Raw genomic sequence first — 22226 nt, 5'->3', positions numbered from 1 at the left:
AAGATTTATTACTTAAGCAGAACTAAAATTCTGATGAGAAAAAGGACGGTTTAATCCATATCCAAATTTCAGATCAACAGCAGATCTGAAACTGGGCTTGTTATATTTCCCTCTCCTTTGCACACATAAAAAAGACAGGGAGGTGGACTGTGTTTTAAAGGGGAAAAAAGTCCCTTGATCTCATGAAGCCCTGAACTCTTATATTCCATTTATAGCTCTAGCTAGAATGACATCCCCCTTGATTATCGGGCTGTCCAATCCAGCTGCATGTGTCAGGACTGTATGAGGCACTAAGTGAAATATATATATGCCCTTACAGGGTTTAGCACATCGGGTCCACCTCCAGGGTACAGGCTGTAGCTCATTCTGACCACTGCTCCTCTCCCAGGAATCACTTGTTAAGTGGTTTTTGTTTGGTTGGTTGTTTTTTTAAACTTTTTTTTTTTTAGAACACTTTTACTTTCCAATTTAAGCAACACAAAATGGCACCAAAGAAGGACGTAAAGAAACCAGCCGCGGCCGCGGCACCGGCGCCTGCGCCAGCACCAGCACCAGCAGCACCAGCCAAGCCCAAAGAACCTGCCATCGACCTCAAGAGCATCAAGGTAAAGGGGGGAGCATGGGCTCAGGGGCCCAGGGGACAGGGAGCAGAGTCCTGGCTGAGAGCTGCTCTGAAGCCTGGCCTGGGCTTGGTTCCGGTTTGGGGACTGCAGGGAAATGAATGAGTAACCTCAGCCCGTGCATTTGCTGAGCTGCCCGAGCTTTGGAGTGTTTTAGCAGCTGTAGGGTGTAAGGCATGGTGCATGATTTAACAAAGGAGCGAAGCCTGGGGATTACAAAAGTATGTTGGAGTGTGGACCTCAGAACTTTTTGCCCAATTGGTACCAGTCTCACCTCTTAGGTTATTGAAATATGAAAAACAATGTTTTCCCATAGCACTGTACAAAACCCCATCTTTCATCGTTTAAAATTCTTTTCCAAATTTTTGAACCACCTGATGACCCTTTGGTCATGTACTTTGAGATCAATATGACTAATTTTTAAAAGAAACAAAACCGCTTAAAACAGAGGGATTTGGCAGTTTTGCCTGTTTTCTTTTTATTTGCACTGTACAACAAACATTGGTGAGACCATGAGCAAGAAAGCCATGGATGGAAGCATTTCAAGTGATTTTTTCTCATCCTTATATGTTTGTTGAGAATTTATAATTTGCTGCAAATTGAAAACAACAAAGAGAAGGAGTCTTTTGGAGGTTTCCCTCTGACTGAACTGTCATTTGTTCTCATAATGTCTTTAGATTTTGCATGTCAACCAACATCACTAACTGTTGTCCTGACCCTTTGAAGAAAACTCGTCCAATTTGGGAGATTCTTTACTTAGGAAAGAGGAGAGGGAGGCTAAGCAGTTAAGAGATGAAGAGACAGACTAGTTTCTCTGAGTAGGACTATAAATAGTTATTCTGTACCTACCTGGCAAGCTGATTGGTCCCAGGACCAATTTGCTAAATTCTACATAAAGAATCATGCCTATTATGGGTAAAAGAAGGACAAAGACTACTAATAAGACCTATACATGATGAATTGTATTTCAGATACCTTAATACATATAGTCTTGAGATGTTAAGCCATTTAGTGAAACTTCTCCAAGTTTACTTAAATTTTCCCAATCTATAGTCAGTATTTTTCTAAAAAAGTATGTATCTTCTCATAAGATTGAAGCTGAAGCCATTAAGAAGAGGAAAAAAATAAAAGACATTTTGAAATACTTAGAATTTTGAAGACTAGATGAAAAACCCACAGGTTTTGAGCATACTGTCTGAAAATTAGATTAGGCCTCACATTGCACTAGATGATGGGGAACCTAGCTAGATTTCCTGCTAAATAAATTAATATAATTTGAGAGCTATCTATGTCCAGTTAATCAGGAGAAAATAGAATTTTGAACTCCACTGAACCTAGCTAATCTATCTTTACATAAATAATAATATATTATCAGCTAAAAAATGTCAAATTGCACTCTGAGGCATCTTTGCAGTTCACTCCTTTACCCAAAGGAAATAGCAGCAAGAAATATACACTGGCAGAACAGAGAGAACTCTCCAGGTTTTGTCATAATCAGACTGATTTAAAAAGATAGAATTTAGGGTGACTTTCTTTTGAAAGATACCAGACAAAATATTTTCTGCTGGTGTCCCAACCAACCACCATGGATTGTTATCCCTTTTCCTATTTTGAGAGTTCAGGCAGTGAAGGGAAACAATTTTAGGTTATAAGTAATTTGTCTAGAATATGTGGCAGAGTCAGGAATCAGTTTTCTGAGTCTTAGCCCAGTCCCTCAATTATTTCTCAGTCCTTACATTCAATCACCAAAGTCTCAGCATGGTAAAAGTTCCAGCACCATTTCCAGCCCAACTTTGGAGGCAGGGAGTACTTAAAAACTAAGGTTTTGTCTGGGACTCAGTGAATAATCCTGACCCAGGGCTCTTTGCAGTGATTTACCAGATACGGAGACAAAACGCACATCACTTTAAACAAGGGGATCCACTGGGCTGTGCTTCCCTCCTCAGGGAATTAGCAGCCATGCCAGAGCTTGCTGCTTGAGAGAGGTGACTGGGAATGTCAGGCTACACTGCCATGATGATCTGGGGAGCCACACAGCAGGAAAACACACAGAAAGGCTTTCTTAGCTTTTACAGACACATCCAAGCCCCTTGTTAGAGCTGGGGTGGGTCAGGGGATAGTTGCCCAACCAGCAGCCAAATAAGCCACATTTGGCTGTGCACTTCATTCTTAGCTGGCATCAGAAGTCATAAGAGCCTCCAAAACGAAGATGGTGGTTCACAAACATGAGTAGTGATTCTCCTGGTGGTACCTCCCCACTCAGGTGCCCTCCTTGGCCCATCTTCAGGGAATCTGGTTTTCTGGACTTTTTGGAGTACACGTTTTGCAACTTTGGTGCTTTTTTCTCCCCTTAAGAGAGCTCAAGCTGGGTTTGTCTATCACCATCAGAAGCTGTGATAAAGTTGTGACGGGCCATTGATTCTTCTCGGTTCTTCAATGAGCTCTGGAAATTAACCAAATTAGAGCAAATATTTGGTGATTTGCTAGTGCCAACAGCAGCTAATATAAGATGTTCTATTTTTCAGCAACATCTATTGATTATAAAACTGAATAACATGAATACTGGTAGACTCAAATCTCAAAACTCAGCCCTTTTACAGCTCACCTTGGGCTACAGTATAACAGCCATAGGAAGAGACTGAAGGCAGGGATGAAGAACTTACTTTTAAATGGAAATGTGAAGACCTATTTCCTTCTACTCAGGGAACAGCTTAAAAACTCAATCTTTGCCCAAGCCTATACCAAATGTATATTTCCAATTTTCCTTATTACTAACATATCTTGGATTTGTATAGGCACAAAAGTTAAAGATTAAATAATAACTGAGAAGAGAACTGGGCAGTGGAAGCAGCTGAGAGCCATCACTAGGAACCAACCATGATTAAAATCAAAATTACCATATAGATAATTTTCCTTAAGGGATCCCCAAGAATTCTGCAATTAAAACTGTCGCCCATGACACTCCTAAAAACACAGTTTATGTGTTTTATCAACCTTCTTCTCCCACACAAGCCTGAGTGAGAAGTGTTTAACTCATGAAAAGCACTACTATGGGTCTATTTCTGCAACAACTGGGATGAAACATGAATGATGCAGATGTCTCATGCTTGGTTTGCAACTAAGGCAGTGGGAGATGGATGAATTTCACATTGCACAGGTATAACTTAGACCTGTATAACTTAGTTCCTCTTACCAACAAGAAAAGTATGTTGGTTTTCTGGTGGAAATTTAAGGGTCTTTCCCAGCTCTTGGACAGGGCCCAGGTTCATAAAATCAACTAGGATGTTTTGGGATGCAAATGCTGAAGATGTTGAGGGCAGTGCCTCACAGGCTGCCACTCTGCAGATGATGATCTGGATGTCTAGTGCCCTGACCTGGTCACACTAGGGCCTTTACTTCAAGGATACAGCTGGGTATCTTCTCTTGAGTACAGACAGAGATTGGGCAAGTGTTTTCAAGGCTTCCTATTTTCAAGACTGAAATCCCAGAACATCAATTATGCCGTACCCAACTGCAGATCAACCACCCCAATGTTTAGAAGAAAAAAAATTAAAGGCTACCAACTAGTAAAGACTTGCTAAAATCTTGTGTAACTGTGTGATGCATGATGATGATGCCTGTTGCATGGGTTGTTTTTAACTGCAGAGCTCTTAAGGCAGTAAAACGTGTTTCTCCAAGCATCCTTATTTCTTGTTACATTCACTACTTGAGTAGGTCACCTCTGAAGAGATATTGCTTTGGATATACCCAGAGAGAGAGAGAAACTCACTAAAATGCACTGACAGAAAGCTCCTGGGCTAGGGGGCAAGCAGCACTGTAAATGTCAGCTGAAGCACTTGGAGAGCTGTTGTGCTGCAGACAAACTCCACATGAAGCCATGGAGTGAGAGCAGGCATGTCAACCGTGGCTTTGCTGAAAAGTGCTAAGGGCTTTTTTATGAGACAGCAGGTTTTTACTTGAAACTTTTGGCTCAGGTCTTCAAATTATGCCTGATCTATCTCCAGCTATGACTCCAGAAGGATTCCTTAGGATGGAATGGTCAAGGTCACCAGTCCCAAGTGTCTTTACAGGTAGGAAGAGGACAAATGTCAATATTGAATTCAGCCTTAAGAGATGTAAAGGTGCCTCTCTGATGCCATCCAGACCAGCTTCCTGCTACTACTTTGACCCAGCATCATCCAGGATCCAGCCCAGAACAGCCCTTGGCTCTGTGGACCTCACCACTGACATGTCACAGCCCATGCTGCTGCCAAACCCAGGACAGGCAAGGCACAGCACAAAGGTGTCCCAGGAGAGGCACCTTGGACAAGGACTGCTGCACACCAAACATCCCCTGGGCACGCTGTTGGAAGCAACACACAAAAACCACAGCTTAGTTTTGTTTACAAAGCTTTCAGAAGAACTTTGCCTTCCTAAACTGCTGCTAAGCAAGGAGCACATCAAAAGTAGAGACTACCCACATGTATTAGCAGAAAATTTTCCTTAATGTTGCTAACTGGAAAATTGTTTGAAAAATAATGATTTTTATAATTTAAACAAGATCCATTCTTAGTTATTCACAGCTTTAGCAGCATTTTGAAAAGAATACTTGCAGCCTTTGGATGTTCTGGTGAATGGCAGACTTTGGTAGAAATAGTGGAAAGCAAATTACACAAAATGTAACATTTTAAGAGCTCACAGGTTAACTCCAAGTGTTAACAGGAGTTATGTGGCAGAGCCTTAGTCCCATCAAAACAAGCCCACAATATTTCTAAAATACTGTTTTAAGCCCCTTCAGAGCACAGAGATGTTGTAAAAGATAGTAACAAGATACCTGAGTTAATCTTACATAAGGCAAGAAGAAGGTGACAAATTTAGCCAATGACAAGCAGAGAAAGAAGTTATCTGTAAGGAGATCTGAAACAAACAACCTGGAAATTTGCCCTTGTTTCACTAAGACTTTATTACATCTTATACCCACTGCCAAGAAGCACTTTCAGCTGGCTGGTTTACCACAGAGCACTTAAATGTCAAGTAGCAAGGGTTTAAATTACATTAATACTCTAACAGTGCCACTGGGAGGCATGTTAAAACAAGAAATCCCTCCAAAAGCAGGGCTCCAGAGCCTCACGTCTTGTCTATCCCTTTATTATACACATTCCAGCACAAAAGCACTTAGAAATGGGACATGTTTACAAATGAGCACAGCTGAAGGCACTTTCCCCCCTGAAGCTGAAGAAATGTGATCAAGAGTGCAGCAAGAGCACGTATCACAGCCAGACATTTCAGAAGGGCACATTAGTTAAACGTCAAGGCTCATCCAAAAGTTTCTGCACAGCTGCAAAGTAACTGTGACGGTTTAAAAAGCTATAAACTGGAAAGTGACAGAAAATGCTTAGGAAAAAGGTCAAATTAATCTGCAGTCAAGTCATTTAAACTCAGAGATATTTCTGAAGTATTCTTTCAAATCTCATAGTATCTCACACATGCAATTTTCTCTCTTGTGTTAATGGGGGTTGTTTTTATTCTTTCTTCAATTGTGTTTCTAGGCAGCTCTGTTCTCAAAACAGACCTCAGTTTCTCAAGAGCTCTTCTTCTTCTAATGTTTCTCTGCCTCATACAGCAGGAAGCTAAATCCATCAGGCTGTTAATTCTTACTTAATTGAGAAGCATCCTCTCTAAAACCTGTGGCATTAATTGCAGAAGTTATGGAACTGAGGTGAGGGATGGGAAAAGGACAGCCTGCTTTTCAGAGGGCTTTGGAAGCTGCATTCAGTGATGTCTACTAGAAAAGATGTGCAGCTATATTAATCAAGGAGCAGACATTAATAGTGAGCAGGTATCATATAAACTACTGTAGGCACAATCTTATCTTAACTTCATTAAAAAAACCTAAATTTAAAACACTTCCAGTCCTGAATAGAAGGCTAAATATACAACAAGGATCTTAGGAGAATCTCAAATTTTCTCCTCTGATTTTCCAAGATATCCAATATGCCTTAGTCTCTTTTAAAGAGACAGCACCTTGAAATAGCTGGCAATTCTCTAATGAACTCCTAAGATGATTCACTTCTTGTCATTCATGCAAAAGGTAATAAACAAATGGAGCAGTTTAATGCTTTAACTCCCAGCAGCACCTTCTCTGAGGGCTTTCCATCCTGTCCAGACCTTTCCTGAGTTACAGTGAGCACAAGGCAGCTGCCCCTCAGCACAGCTGTGCTCAGTCCCAGTGCCCACCAGCCTAAAGAGGTGAGCACAGCATCACACTGCAAAGCTTGGGGCCCTAAGGCACAGAAACCAATGATTTGTGGGAAATCAGGAACTCTGTTAATAATTTGGAAATTTTTGTGGATTGGGTCTTCATTTAGCTGGTGAAAAAGAGTTGCATACAACTCCACCAGCCCCACCTTCAACTGGGACCTGATCAGAATACCTCTGGCAAGAGAATTACTAGAAAGTAGTCACAGACAATGCAAGGAACAAAACAAATTAAAAAACCAAACTCAAAACACACCACCTTTTTCTTTGGCACAGATATCCTTCTGGATAACAACTCTGCCCATAAATAAGGGCTATATGAAGTTAGAGAAATCCAAGTAGTTCTGGTCTTTCCCATGTGTTGCAGTTGCTTCAACCTTTCACACTTTTTGCTAGGAGTGGGGCATTCAATTTTAGTTAAACTGAGCTCCCTGAAATATCAAAATCATCCCTAAAGCCTCAAGACTCAGCGTCCTCTGACAATGGAGAGAACACTGCCAGGATCAGAACAAAGACCAGATCACTGCAAAATACTTCTTTGTCCCGTGTGAATTTTCTGAAAGCTCCTTTTAGAATTGGAAATCTCACCTTTAATTTCTTTTAAGGAGTATTTGAAATATTTTTCATCTAGGCCATTTTGTCGCTGCCCTTACTGAAAGCAAGTGCACTTTAACCTTCCCAACAGACCTATTGTCTTAGAGCAGGGTGATTCTTCATTTAAGTGAATGCAACATGCCCATGCTAGAATATTCCTTCCCCAGTAAAACTCTCTCTAGTGAGATGTTATTCAAGGATCAGTATTAAAATGAAGGGCTGATACAATGCACTAGTTTTTGTTAATCTGAACTCTGAGCCAAACTCCCACATGGTCAAAGACAATCAGCTTATATGTAGACCCCTCTCCACTGATAATATTTAATAGCCCATTTAAGCCAGATGACTAATCCAGGTATCTGGTTTTTATGTCCAAGACAAGTGCACTGCAATTATTTTCTGCTTGGCATCTTTTGGAGTGAGTTTTGTTGTAGCCAAACATAGAACCTACCTGTTCAAGAGAAGGAATCTAAGTTTTCCCTAAAACAAAAACAAAAACAAAAACAAAAACAAAAAAAAAAAAAAAAAAAAAAAAAAAAAGAAAAACCAACAACAAAAAAATTTTAAAAATTCAAGTCTGTTTTCAGGGGAACATTTCCTAGTTGCCAGCACTGGAGCACAAGATGCTGAAGGCAGAAAGAAAATCCCACGAAAAGCAACATACTCCATTGACCCAGACACCATTTCAGTCTTTTAAAAGTTCTTCTATTAATGCATGGTGACTGATGGCCAAGATCTTGAGGAGTTTTCTCACTCACCTGAATTCCAGCCCCAGCCAGTGTAAATCAGGAACTCTGCACTGTGCTAACCCTATGTCAGCAAACCCAGGGCAAAACCATCAGCCCTCTTTCTATGCAACCACACCTGATTGTGGCTACACCATCGTGAACACATCCCTGTTCCCACAGGCTAATAGATTACAAATAGCAAAAAACCACCAAAATCCAGCAACAAACCAACCAAAAGCAAAGAACTGTCAGCAGACGTTTTTTCATATTCAGTATATTTCCAGATATTTCTAAAAAATTGCAAATAATTTGTTTGAACAGAGTGTTTTCCAGCTAAAATGGCAAGCTCAGAAAAATCTTTGCAGTTGCATCTTTTTTTTTTTTTGAATTTGAGGTAGGAGGTTAGTATCTCAAATCCACTTAATTTGATTGCTCAGTTTAGAAACACCAGTAAAATAATCTGATTGAATTGGATTCTCTCATTCAGAATATTCAACACACTGAAAACACACAGTGGTAAAGGTTATGGTTCTCTTCAGGAGAAGAGCAAGCTACAAGAGAAGGTTCTTCTCACTATCACATTTCACCTTTAGACAACCAGGAGCAGTGACTGCTTAGCAGGGGCAACCAACATAAATTAAAAGGGAGGATTTGAGTTCAGAACTGGGAGTCTGCTCTTGTCACACAACTATTCCCACCCTGGCTTCATGACACTCTTGATCTTGTTGAGGCAACAGGGAATGGAAGAAGCTTGGAGCAAAGTTTGCCAATCCTTTTACAAGTCATAACAACCACTGAGATATTTGATATATTGGTCTTGGGCGATGCTGCATGGTGGACCTTGGTCTTTGCTACTAAAGAAGCTGCAGCCTCTACCTCCTGCTCCATGTCTGTAGGCCCATCGTGACCACCCTGCAACCCAAAAAGCAGGTACACCTTTCCCCACCCTGAACAGTCATCCTTCCAGTTCACAAAGGCTTTTGGGGTCCTTAGCTTCTGTCACAGCTTCTCCTTTGCCTCAACCTCACAAGCACCTGAGGAACACCACTTCTGTACACACCTCCAAACTCAGCACCCTGGTGCCCTGCCTAACCCAAGCCCCAGAGGAAAAGTATCCTAGAGATCCCAGGCTCCTGTGAATACAGACTTCCCACTGCCCTGCAGGGTACATATACACATCAGCCACTAACTTAATACTTCATTGGTTCCAAACTGCACAGATAATTTTTCCATTTAAAAAGTTAAAAATTTAGAAAACATGATCAGAGTGTGCAGAGGAAGAGCTTTCCAGAAGGATTGTCAGCTTCTCTGTTGACAGATAACTTTTCTGCTCAGTGTCAACAACTGGAACCCCTTGAGCAGACAGGCAGCAGTACTACTCATCTAATGTTGGGCACTGGATTATCCATGGAAGGGGTTGTGCAAAGCCCAGCAAAGATATGAGGACCATTCAGCTGCATCTCACCCATCCTGCAAACCACGTGTGGAACCAGCCAGCTCCTCACCCTCACTGCTCCTGACTCTACAGCTTACCAGAGAAATAGAATCCTTCCCTATAAGGAAGTCTTGGTAGGTCTGGACAAGGAATATCTCCTCCTGATGGTATGGACCCAGAAAGTGCTGACATGAATCAAACTTATTGCTTGTCACTCCCTGCCCCTCTTCAGCCTCCTAAAAATAGCCATCATAAGATGTCTATCAAGACATGGATCCTCCTGTCACTTTGCCCTAAGAAAGCTAAAGAACTCGCCAAGGGGAGGGACCTCTTCCTTCTGACACCTAATCCAGGCAATGCCGTCAGCACTGCCGGATAAATAAGGGGAAGAAAGGCAAGGGAAGCAGGACCACTCTCAAGACCTCCCAGCTAATCCTTCCTGCCTGTCTGCTGCTCTGCATTTCCAGCTCAACCATGGTGGGTGCACTGCAATAGTTAGCAGCCAGCCAGTGTAGTTTACAGAAGTAAATAGGGCTTCTTGCCCATGTTAGATCTTGGGGGCTGGGGGAAGGACAGTTCAGGAGACAGTTTAGGTTTGCTTGGTTTTCCTGTTAAAACTTAAAGGTTTTCCAGTTAGCCTCCAGTTCTGAACCAGGCAACAGTAGCGGTGCAGCTCCCACAGCTTCTGAAAGAAGGGTTACAATTTCTTAAGCTTTTTTTAATCAAATGTAACCAGCTAAAGTGGAGAGGAAAAATCATATTTTATACAAACAAATATCATATATTAGTACTTTATGAAACGGCGTGCAATCGAAAACTAATTTGAGACATAAACTTTAAGGGAATAATTTAATTTCTATGTTAATAAAAAAGAGCTGCTTGTTTAGAAACATTATTTCAAATTGTATAACTAAAATGGATCTATGGTAAAACCGTAAACGGACCTGATGGTAATTAATTAGGGGTTTTTTTAGTTAAGAGACTTTCTATTTTTGTTGCCTCTTGCCACAACTCTGTCTTTCCCTGGGATGTAGATTTTAATGAAAACTTTAAGAATAGACTTGCTGGTGCATTTTTATGCAGGAAGTTGCTAGATTAGGTCGCTATGGCCTAACTACATTAGGCAAGACAGAAGTGAAAGCCTCAGGTACTTGGTGCTATTTACTTTCTCTCAGTGCATTTTCAGCAGTACTAGTTCTCTTTTTTCTCTCTCTTTTTCTCCCCAACTGCAGTCCTTCTCTGCTGATGAAATCAATGGTAAGTGAAATCAAAGTTACACTTTACCAGGGGGAAGGAGGGGGAACAAAATGGCTACCAAATGCTAAATATTCACTAGCCTTAAGAGCTCTTTTGCTATCTGCATTACTTCTGCGCATTTGACAGGCCACTTTTTTGCTCTTCTGGAAGATGACTCATGGATTGAGCTGGATGCTTTAGAAAACACACAGGTTCTCCCCCAGCCCCCCTTCCTAAGCTATTTTTTGTGATTGATTTCCTTCCAACAGATCGAGTTCTCCAAGGAGCAACAGGATGGTAAGTTACAAGAGAGCTGATATGTTTTACATGTGTGTGGGTTCAAAAAGAGCTACAGGCTCAGAGATTTACTTTTATAAAACAATGAGCACAGGCTTCATCTGATATAACTCACCACACTCTTGACTTCAGAGCAGTGATGACTTAGGCTGAACAAGAAGGTGGCTGTAGATCTACATGTAATTTATCTGGATGTTTGTTTACCTGCTGTGTGAACTGAGAGGTTTATACCATGGTACAAAGAGGAAAAGCACTGTCTCTGCTTACTGAACATTCTTCACTTGTGCTCCTGTTTTGGCTCTTCACAAGGATGCTGAAAATAAGTCTTGAACTTGACAGTCCCAGGGGAAATAGGCAGAAGGAGGACAACAGAAGGAGGAAGTGGGCTGAAAATTTAACTTAGCTGCAGTGACTTTGCAATCTCACATGAACAGAAGATGCAAGAGTTCTGTTTGTCACTTTTGCCAGGAGGTGCTCTGGAAGGGGAGGAACAAAGGCTGTTTTACTGTAAAAATATTCTTTAAGCATGGAAATAGTCAGCAAATAAGTGACTTGTGTAAACTGCTGCTTACACAATGGTGTGGATACGCTGCACTTCTTGAGCATCTTGCTGTATTCTTTGATTCACAAGCAACTTGCAGCTTCCAAATCTTTTGTTTCAATCTTCTAGAAAGAGATAAAAAAACCTGACATGAACAATAATTCTCACTGAAGCTCTGGAAATTTAATTTTAAGTGTTTCAATAGGCTAAGAGATGCATTTGGGCTATATTAAGTAATACTTTAAAATGTCAAAAAATCAGTAGCTTATACAGTAGACTGAAGAACGTCTTTAGAAAGGAAGATACAAGGATTTCCTAGAAATTCAGAGGGAGTGGAATAGCTAGAAACAGGTCTTGAGAGAGCCCTAAACTTTGTGAAGATGAGCCTGCTCTTGGTAACTCCATGAAAGCAATAAGGAGAGGCACAATGCAGCAAGTGAGAAAATTCTCTTCTTGCAGTCCAAACCCTCTTGGTCACAAAAGAAGTCATTTGGACTCTTCCTTACTTCTTGATTCTGAAACTTTTACAAAAGGATTGGGTGGGTTTATGGAAAAATGTCTTCAATTCAAAGCTGCTGGCAATATTTTGAAAGCAAAATATTTCTTTCAGCTTTCCTATGCATTTCAGATCATCCAGCTACTGTAACTTTACAATGGCTGAACCAAGCAGCAGAGCAAATAGAAACTACTTGAGAGAGGGAGAATTTCCCAGGAGCAGATATGCCCACCCTCAGTAACTATTTCTATCTGCACAGGCTGATGTACCAGCAGCTGGGTAGCACCATCCTCAGACAGACTTTGAACATGCTTGCTCCAGCAGAGCTATAAACCAGGACTGGCCCTTAAAAAAATAAAAATTTAAAAATAAAAACTTCAAAATAAAATCCCACAGCAAATATATATTGCAGTAAAATGCATGCCTGAGAGACAAAAATCAATCAGTCCTTTTCTCCAAGGAAAAGGAGAAACAAAAATCAATCAGTCCTTTTCTCCAAGCTGGGGAGCTGTGTTCAGAACCCAGTGAACATAAAACTTGATGGGATTTACAAAATGGAGAATCTCTCCTGATGGCTTTGCTGTTAGCACTCTGGCTTTGTTTTATACCCCACTGCCACTAAATGTCATTGATTTAGCAGATGAAAGATCAGATCATATGGTATAAATCACTACAGCTCCACCCATCTCAGCTGCTGGAGCTGATATCAGGAAGCTCTGCACTGGTCCAGAAGGCCATAATTTCATACCCTGCAATAAAAGCTGGAAGGAGAGAGAGGTAGCAGCAAAGGGTTATAGGTGTCTCACACGAGACAGTAAGAGGATTAGTTTCAGATGTATTAGATTACAGCCTAGCAGGCTGACACTGTGGATCAGCACTTTTACTGGGCACCAGCAACAACTCCATAGTGGTACAAAGAAGACTAAAGCAAAACCATAAATACCTCTGCATCCCCAGCACAAGATGAATGAAGACATGATGTGAAATGCGGCTTTTTACTCCTAAACCTGCTCCAAAGCAGAATGAACATTACACAGGCTGTGGAACACAAAGCCTGTGTGGCTGCTGGATGAGAATCATGGCCAAGAAAAAGACATTTTACTCAGTTTACTTGGAGCTAAAGCACAGCATCATCAGACACTGCAGTGCAGAAGAGATCAACAGCACAAACCAAGATGCTTGTGGCAATGGGGTTCAAAGTCAGCTTTTAAGCCACATAGTTGACCTTTGTCCCCTTCTCTTTTTTTTTAAAGCCACACTTCTTTATTCAAACTCTCTAAAAAGCCAAAAAATAGAGTAATGTGATTGACATGGAACTTCACAACAGAAGATGAAGGCTGGCAATGCAATGAAGGCAACTATCTGTGCTGATTTTTGTAGGAGAAATGCCTGTACCCAAAGGCCTTGTCCAGCAAGGGGAAATAAGTGAACACTGATCACTTGGCAGCACTGCAAGAAGTGAAGTCACAAAGTGAACACACTGGAAATGCACAGGACAAAGCACCACATGAGTACTTCCACTGGAAAAGTGGAATATTCGTGCATCTGTAAGAATCAGGGACAAACTACAAAGAATAGATAAAAGAGGGAACATGTTTGGAAATCACATTGTAAGGCAATTTTAAGGGAAAACAACAGTAAAAGCATTTGAAATCCACCTTCAAGTTTCCTTTTAGCACTGTGTAGTTGAGGTGCTGGGATTGCAGGTAGAACCCACTGAAGCAGGCAAAGGTTTTGCACTGCTAGGCTCTTGACAGTCCCAGTTCTCTGGAGAGATAAGGTGGAGTGGACAACAACAGTTTTACCATCTGCTGCTACATCATGTGAAGGAACCTGTTCTTGAACGACAGTGTTGGTAGAGAACTTATCTTTCCCTGTCCTTAAAATAACTACAGGGTCAATCAAAAAGCTATTGATGGCTATTACAGCCAGGAAAGACATGAAAGGTAGATATAAAAGTTTAAAAATAGTGAAACCAAAATGTCAGAGGGGAGGAGTTTTTCTTGGGACTATGGGCCAAAGATTCCCCTGGCTAACTCCCCTGGAGTCAGTGGAACAGTGCCAGGAGACAGCAGGCTCACATCTTTGTCAATAGGGAACTGCCTGGCTCAATATTGCTCTTCTCTTGCAGACTTCAAGGAGGCCTTCCTCCTCTTTGACAGGACTGGTGATGCCAAGATCACCCTCAGCCAGGTTGGCGATATCATCCGGGCACTGGGGCAGAACCCGACAAATGCAGAGGTCAACAAAATTCTGGGGAACCCCAGCAAAGAGGGTAAGTGCCCTGCAGTCCTTTTGGGTTGCTCCTGAGATTGGGAACAGTAATCAGGCAACAGCAATAGTCAGAGCAGGAGAGAGGGGAGCTTGTGCTCTGATGGGAAGCAACAATACATGGTGTTTCACTCATTCCTTTGGCAGAGAACAATGCTGATGGGGAATAGAGGAGAACCTGCTTAAGACATGGAGAATTCTCTGTAGGGACTGTTTTGGTGTCAACTCAGTGTAGGTATAGCACACACTCATTGCTGCTCACTGTCCATTAGTGCCCCAGCCTTTGCTTGGAGAGCTGTGGGTCCATTTCTAACAACTTTCAGTCCTTCCACTGCAAGGACTTCTGCATGAGCCAAGACATGCCCTGGGACTGGAAACCCACCTGTATATTTCAGCTGACTGGAATGATCTTCCCAAAGCTCCTGCAAACCTGGGCACACTGAAGCATACATTGGTCATTTATTACTGAAGCCGTTTTTAAATTATTTTTCCTCCCTTTTAGAGATTAAAAAAAGGATAAATGCTATAGTCCCCTCATTTTAACAAGGACCTAGAAGCAGTTAATCCCTGATTTCAGTCTTGCAGAACTATATTAAGACAGGCTAAATTATATTCACATCCTCTGGCTTGGTAAAGACAGTTCTGAGGAACAACTCAGAAAGCTTTGGTACCAGCAGGAAGCATTGAGGACTAACACAGAAGTGAAATCATACCAAGACTTTCAGTGATTCCAGCAATAAATGACAATGACTTTGATATAGCTGCATAGTAAAATAGGCTTTGTAACAGTGAAAAACACCTGCCCATCTCTTTTCATCTATTAAATTTGGTTCTGCCCAGATGAAGGCTGGCAATGGAAAGATCCAGCAGGGAGGAAGAAAGAATTTTTTTAAAAAGATTATTTTATTTAGCAGTCTTACTCAAAAAACCCAAAAACCCCACAAAAATAATCCAAAATGAGAAACACTTGGGGAAGTTCTCACTGAGGACTACAAGTTTTGGCTCATGAGAGGAAAGGGGTTAGATGGACTAAGCTGGGGAGGTCTCCATTGTGGACATGCCCAAATTTACTACTGGCAACCCACAACTATGTGCTTTCCTAGTTTTACTTAGTTTATTCTTTTGCCAATAGGCTCTGCCACCACATCCAAAAGACCCTGAAGAGATCAGTAATATATGAGCAACCTCAGCATCTTGTCTAAGTCACCTCATCCCACTCTGGTTACCTTTTCTCCATTGCTGGGGCTCAAGATTTTTGTTTGACTGTATTCTGCAGTTCCCTCACTCCCCAAATCTTTTCAAAGAATAGCACATTTCATTTCTGAAAGAAAAATAAAGCATACAAAGCTATGTGAGAAGGATCATGGATGTGAAAACTAACTCATAGGATAAGAGAATCCAGATTCTGCAAAGGAGCTGTCACCTTCTGAGGCAAAGTCTAGAGTAAAGGCTACAAAGAGCTGTGAAAAGGAGAGCTCTCCCACCTTTGAGGGCAAATATGCCTAAGTAATACACTTACAAACACCTAGCATGTAACACCTGGTGGTTTTTTCCCAGAGATGAATGCCAAGAAGATTACTTTTGAGGAGTTCCTGCCCATGCTGCAAGCAGCTGCCAACAACAAGGACCAGGGCACCTTTGAAGACTTCGTTGAAGGTCTGCGTGTCTTTGACAAGGAAGGCAACGGCACAGTCATGGGCGCTGAGCTCCGCCACGTGCTGGCTACTCTGGGTAAGAGATCACCCTCTCTGCAAGCACTTCCAAAGCTGCTGCTCTTTGGAGGCATGAGAGAGGCAGGAAAGGCAGTCCAAGCAGTTTGAAGAGGTAGGAGGTTACCAAATCAGATAAGACTCTGGGTTTCCTAACTGTGTATCCACAAAGAAAGCAAACAGAGATTTGGGGCTCCCACTAAAGACCAAAGGATATGGCTAGGCTTATGACATCTAAATTCAGACAAGATATTAAGAGTGACTGTTATTTGATGAATAGAGAGAAAAGTCTGTACATCTCAGTGACATAACACAAATAGACAAAAGTAGAGGATTTGCTGCATGGAAATTTCTTTACTCTGTAGGAATAACTAGAATTCCTACGCATATATGTCTCTGTCTTCTAAACAAACTTAAAATTCATTAAGTTCATGTCACAGATAGGTGTTTTTTCACTGACTCAGAAAATACGAAAAGCCTTTGGAAAAGCTGTAGGTTTCAGCCTCAGTTCTGTGTGGAAGAATGAAACAAGTTCTCTCCACTCCCAGGTGAGAAGATGACAGAAGAAGAAGTAGACGAGCTCATGAAAGGTCAGGAGGACTCAAACGGCTGCATCAACTATGAGGGTAGGTGCAAGAGCTCAACATCCATCCTACATTTCTCCTTTCTCTTACAGTTTCATTACAGTGGGCTTTTAGCTTCTCAGGCAGATCAGAAAAAGCTCCAGCTGAGTTAGGTCAAAGGCCTTGTGTGTGAAAACAATTGTGGCAATATGCTCATCCTGCAGTCACACCATGCCAAAGACCCCATTCAGCCACAGCACAGGAGGCTGTTTTGGTCAACACCAAATCTCTGGACTCTGACTTTCTGCAGAGCAGTTGCAGTGATTGTATCCAATAGATACTGTCTTATACTTAAGCAAGAAGAGAGCTTGATTTGTACAACATTAAATAGTTAAAACTTTCTATCACTGTATCAGATCAAATCCAACCAGGTACAGATTTTTAATGCTATCAGCTCCTGAACAGCTGTTAATTTTAGGGCTATTTCTCAAAGTAACATTTGCTGCTCTTTCTAACTAGTATATCTGTATTTTTCCTTAGCATTTGTAAAGCACATCCTGTCGGTCTAAGAGGATTTCTCCAGGTACCAAATGGTATGTTCTTCTCATTTGTACACTTAACTTCATCTGCTTGATATCCATAAAGGCTTCTATTGACCTATGGCCAAGAGAGGCTCCAAAACCATGACACCAACATCTCCCCAATAATATGAAAAGAATGAGACTGTTGTCCAAAAGCAAAGATAGCTGGACTGCAGGTTCTTTGCCCTTGTTCACAGCCCTGTAACTCACTGGTGTTTAGTAGATTTTTCAAACACAATGCAAATTGACAACCTGAGACATTTATCCTACAAGCACAATTGAGATTGTTTTTAAATGGAAATCAAAGCAACACCTTCCAATAATTTCTAGATTTCTGTTAAGACAGAGTGGCCTGAATACTCATGTGAGCTACTGAGAACAAAATAATCTTCAAACAAAATAGTTATCTGAAGAAGAATATTGTCACAGAAGAATATTGATTGATATACAAAAGAGGGCTTCAAAAGTACCCAATTATTTAGCACTTCTAAAAGCAGGGGAAAATAAAAACAACAACCCCTCCCCACCCCCCAGCCTTTATACACTCCTATTTTGTCCAGAGGATGGAAGAAAAAAACCACAAAAAAATCACAAAAAACAAACCCCAAAACAGCAGCTGTCTTTAAAATGCAAACAAACTTTTGTGGGCTTATGTGAACTGTCAGTTACTATCCAAGGAAATACACATTCCCAACTGTATGAAACAAATGCCTCAAAACAGAAATCAAGGGGTCAGTTTGTCATTTTGCAATTGTTTCTTCAGCTAACATTGACTTCAAATACAACTCTCCCATTCCTTCCCAGAACAAGCCAAAATTAGAAAGATCAGATGGCACTCAAGATTTGCCTGAAATTCTTGCTCAGTCTGTCACCATCAACATGGAAACTGCATAGAACTGGATGATATGACTCCAACCCCACCATTTTTTTACCAGCACATCCATGGGTATCACCTTTGGTCACTACACTTTCATTGAAAAAACCTGAGCTTTTACCAAAGCAAACTACATGGAATAAACTCTACCATCCAGGGTCCATCCATCCCAACCATCTCTTTCCATGTTATTTGCATTGAAACAATGTAATTTATTGGAAAAATAAAACATCCATAAATCCTTGTGGTCACTTTGAAGCTATGAAGTCTTTTTTTTTCCATCTGTTCAAACTCACACAAAACAGCATTCAGCAGTTAATTCATTTCCCTGTACATGGCATACCACAAAATAAAGTTTTATAGAAAGTATAAATATGGACATTTCCAGTATCACTTGACTTGATCTTAATGAAAAATTCTTTGGGGTCTGGGAGGAGGAGTAATTAATTAGGGCACTATCACCAGCATCAGCATTTACAACATTTTTGGGGGTAGAAGACCTGGTATCTGTTGTCAGAACACCTCCAAAGGCAGCAAGATCCAAAACCAGGCAGGGTGGCCCTGCTGCAGGGGACTGTGCAGAGCTACTTTTCCCAGCCAAATCTCCTCTGTACTGCTGCAAGAGCAGGTAAGAAGCACTCTCAGGAAAGAATCCTACTTGCTGCCTTTATTTACAACTTTAGGGACAAATAGAAAGAGCAATCAGAAGTTACAGATACTCTGTAACTGGGAACAGGCCCAGCACCAGGCAAGAAGAGGCCAACTACCCCTGCTGCAGCCACAGTGGGAATGGCCATTGCTCAGGGAAGTATTGTTACATCCCTGCCCTTAAATAAAGAGAGCGCCTCTCTCTTCCTTAAGTGTTCATGAAACTCCCTTGATCCCCATCTGGGTATCAGCCCATTCTATTAAAATCCTACCTTGCCTTATTGAGTTGCTATGCACAAAATGGCCATAATTCAAGTGCCAACAGGTGCAGTGGGGGTGGCTGGCACCAGAATAAACCACAGCCGCTCAAACAACAGCTGCCTCTTTTCTGAGGCTTCCCATTAAACCCTCACCATGCTGGCACACAGGGCCAAATGAACCTGGGAATTACACCCTGCCCAGAGACTTCTGCCAGCAGATCGCTTACAAAGGGTTGAGGTTGCTACACTCGGGGTTTGTAAACCCAAAAAAAAAAAAAAAAAAAAAAAAAAAAAAGGATAGAAGAAAGAAGTAAAAAGGAGTTATTAAACTTCATCCTGAAAGGGCAATTTAAAAAGTAGACTCAAAACACTGCTACACATCCTCAACATCCTGCCTATACACCCATGCTCCACGCAGTTTCTCTTTCCAAGAAACTGTGGACCTCAGTTCTTGGGAAAGCAAAAACTGAAAACCAAACCATTATTTCATGTGTATATATATATATATATATATATATGTATATTTATATTTCTGTGCTGTCAGCCTCTTTTTCACACTGCCTTGTCAATGCTGCACTGACACACTGCTTGTCAATGCTGCACTCACAGAACCTGCCTGGTCCAAGGTTGGACAAGGCCCTAAAAGAAAGGCTGAATTTTCCACCACGGGTTTTTCTGGGAATTGCAAGTTTTACTAACTTCTAAAATATTTGGGACTCAGGCAACTAACAAAGTCAGATGACTTGTCACCACTGTAGAAGCAGACAAATTTTTAAGCTCGCTAGTTTTTAAAAACTCACATTGAAATTTTTGTTTAAAACAAAATGCCAGATTATGGGACATAATGAGGCTGACAGTATTTCTCTGGATTCTAATTGCAAGGAATCAAGGTAATACTAATTGCACTACTCTCACTCCTCAAAAATTAAAGTACAAATAATTGTTGCAGACAAAACTGATGAAAACAAAGAGAATACTCCGTTCCTATTAAACTGAGGTCAAGTCTCAGAGTATTTCATAGAGCTGTACAGGGAGTGGATTTTTATGCTATCCAAAGGTTTTAGCAATTTTAAAATATTTCTGCCCTAAATTGACACAAATATCTGGAAAAAATGTTCACATTCTCATAAGATCTTAAATAAGTCAGTCATTTATAAAGAAAAGCAAATACTTTAAATACTACTAGCCTCTTTCAGCTAGTGACAGCTTCAACATAAACCCTTTTTATTTATCCATTTTGAAAATGAAGAAACAAGATGACTTGGAAACCTAATGACAAGGGATTTTTGGGGCTTTTTTGAGAAACACATGAAACTGTCTTACAATCAGCTTTGATTTCATCAATAAATCCCATTGAAATCATACCCAATCTGAAAGCACAGTATGGAAATGCATAAACAGCTTTGGTGTCTCATCTATAGGAGAGCAGAGAAACCTCTTACTTTGCCTCAAAACCATTTAAAGGTTGGCCTTTTGTCAACCTCCTGCCTCCATACTAGTAAAACAAGCATCACTCAGAGCTCTGCTCCTGGAGAGGGCTCCTCACAAAAGGCTGCTTGCTCTTATGTTTTGTGTTCACCTGAGGAAAGAAATTCTCTGCACAACCAACCCCTCCAAGAGTGACTGAAGACCCTAGCAGCTGAGGAAGGAAAGCCAGCCTGCATCTGTTCAGGCTCTGAACAGAAAAAGCAATTCTCAGTCTCTGTCATCTGATCCCTCTTGCCATCACTACATTTGCTTTGTATTTTAAATAGAACATGGTTAATGAACATACTTTCCACTACTCCACCCAAGTGACAGTTTAACCCCTTGGGACCAAGGCTAAATTCCCAGAGGAAGGTCAAGCTGTGAATCACCAGTCCTTGGTATGCAGCACTAGAGCCAGCAACTAGCACAGGGAGCAGGGCAGCCTACAAAACTCAGGTGGAAGTGTCAGAAAGTTTGACAAGAAGTGGTTCCAAGGATTGGCTCCAAGGATGTAATTGTGCTCTTGGCAGAGGCTGTATTCATTGAGTTAGACACTATCACACATCTCCACAGCTGGTTCTGCCAGGCCAGGGATAGGCAAGAGGCCTCTCAAAGAAGGGGATTCATGTGCACAGAGTAGAATGGATTTCAGACAGCGGGGAAGTGCAAGAGGAGCAATGTCCCTCAATCTAGCACTGCTCAAGGGTCCAGGTCCCTGTCTAGGAAAAGGTAGAGGCTGTTTTCCACAACTCACAGTGCTTTTTTTGATGGTATCCTAGACCCAAAAGTGTCAACCATACTATCAGCAGAAAGGCCTCTTACATGCAGGAGCTGAGTACCAGAAACACAGATGCTACTGTTAAAAGGAACAACTGTTTGTGCACTCTATCAACACTCTCCCTAGTCTTGGGCTGTATTTTAATTTATTTTAGAAGAATGGTTTCCAGCTTTGTGCAGAAACAGACACCATCTAGACAGAAAGGAGCATTTATCCAGGACACACAGCACACAGCAGGTCAGGTGTGTCAAGAGACAGCCCTGAGTGTTGAACATAGTGAGCTCCACCCACTGGTCAAACTCATTTGGGCAATTTCTTCAGATATGTCTCCTCCAAACCCTCTCTGTGTGGCTCTCTGCTCATTTCCAGAAGCTGCTAGGCACTGGTCCTTTGTCCCTCCCACCTACAGACCAAGAAACTGAGGAAGCACAACAGGCCATAAGATCACCTGTGTCCCTCACACAGATCTGCTAGCCATGACTCTTATGGTGCAAGGGCAAATCCAGGAGAACAAAGTTTAGCAGACATCTTTCTGGCAGGCAAACTTGGCTGTTCACATCACTAAGACCTTTCAGCCTTCCTATCTGCCTTCTTTACACTAGTACTGGGGTAATTTTAAAAAGCCACAGAATGCACAACACTCCTATCTGAACAAAATCCACAAATGTAACCTCCCAATGAAGTAAACTTGCTTCAAAAGCAAAAGATTTTCCATTTTCACATAGCTCCCCTCTTATAGCACTGCATACCATTATTAGAAGAATAATTGTTCCACTTCAGCATGTTCTTAACCAAATCTCAGACTTTCAACACAACACATTTAAGCACCCTTAAACCCTGAGTTGTTCCAGATTTGCTTGCAGGTCTCCAGAAGTGGGTGGAGCTTAGAGC

The 22226-nt window shown here is 41.4% G+C and overlaps 1 protein-coding gene across 2 annotated transcripts; it reads left to right on the top strand.

Annotated features, from left to right (window-relative positions):
• Positions 1-312: 312 nt before the first annotated feature.
• On the top strand, positions 313-18444 carry MYL1 (myosin light chain 1). Of its 2 annotated transcripts, none has more exons than XM_005427956.2 (7): positions 313-605; positions 11120-11147; positions 14316-14459; positions 16013-16186; positions 16713-16790; positions 17268-17320; positions 18113-18444. In XM_005427956.2, the coding sequence occupies exons 1-6, from the start codon at positions 483-485 to the stop codon at positions 17294-17296; spliced, it is 576 nt and encodes a 191-aa protein (XP_005428013.1). In that variant the 5' UTR covers positions 313-482; the 3' UTR covers positions 17297-17320; positions 18113-18444. The 2 variants fall into 2 exon arrangements, with proteins under 2 accessions (XP_005428013.1, XP_005428014.1); XM_005427957.2 differs by lacking the exons at positions 313-605; positions 11120-11147 and adding exons at positions 9684-10091; positions 10847-10871.
• The last annotated feature ends 3782 nt before the right edge of the window (positions 18445-22226 follow it).

Source organism: Geospiza fortis, unplaced genomic scaffold, assembly GCF_000277835.1.
Source record: "Geospiza fortis unplaced genomic scaffold, GeoFor_1.0 scaffold461, whole genome shotgun sequence".
Lineage (NCBI taxonomy): Eukaryota > Metazoa > Chordata > Aves > Passeriformes > Thraupidae > Geospiza > Geospiza fortis.
The sequence above is the reverse complement of the archived record's forward strand: the minus strand, read 5'-3'. Positions and strand labels throughout refer to the sequence as shown.

Bases quoted from the DNA above. Each gene is read 5' to 3' on its own strand.
- MYL1 (XM_005427956.2), top strand. From the start codon at position 483: ATGGCACCAAAGAAGGACGTAAAGAAACCAGCCGCGGCCGCGGCACCG. The intron at 606-11,119 runs GTAAAGGGGGGA...TCCTTCCAACAG, and splicing joins TCGACCTCAAGAGCATCAAG to ATCGAGTTCTCCAAGGAGCA. The intron at 16,187-16,712 runs GTAAGAGATCAC...CTCCACTCCCAG, and splicing joins CCACGTGCTGGCTACTCTGG to GTGAGAAGATGACAGAAGAA.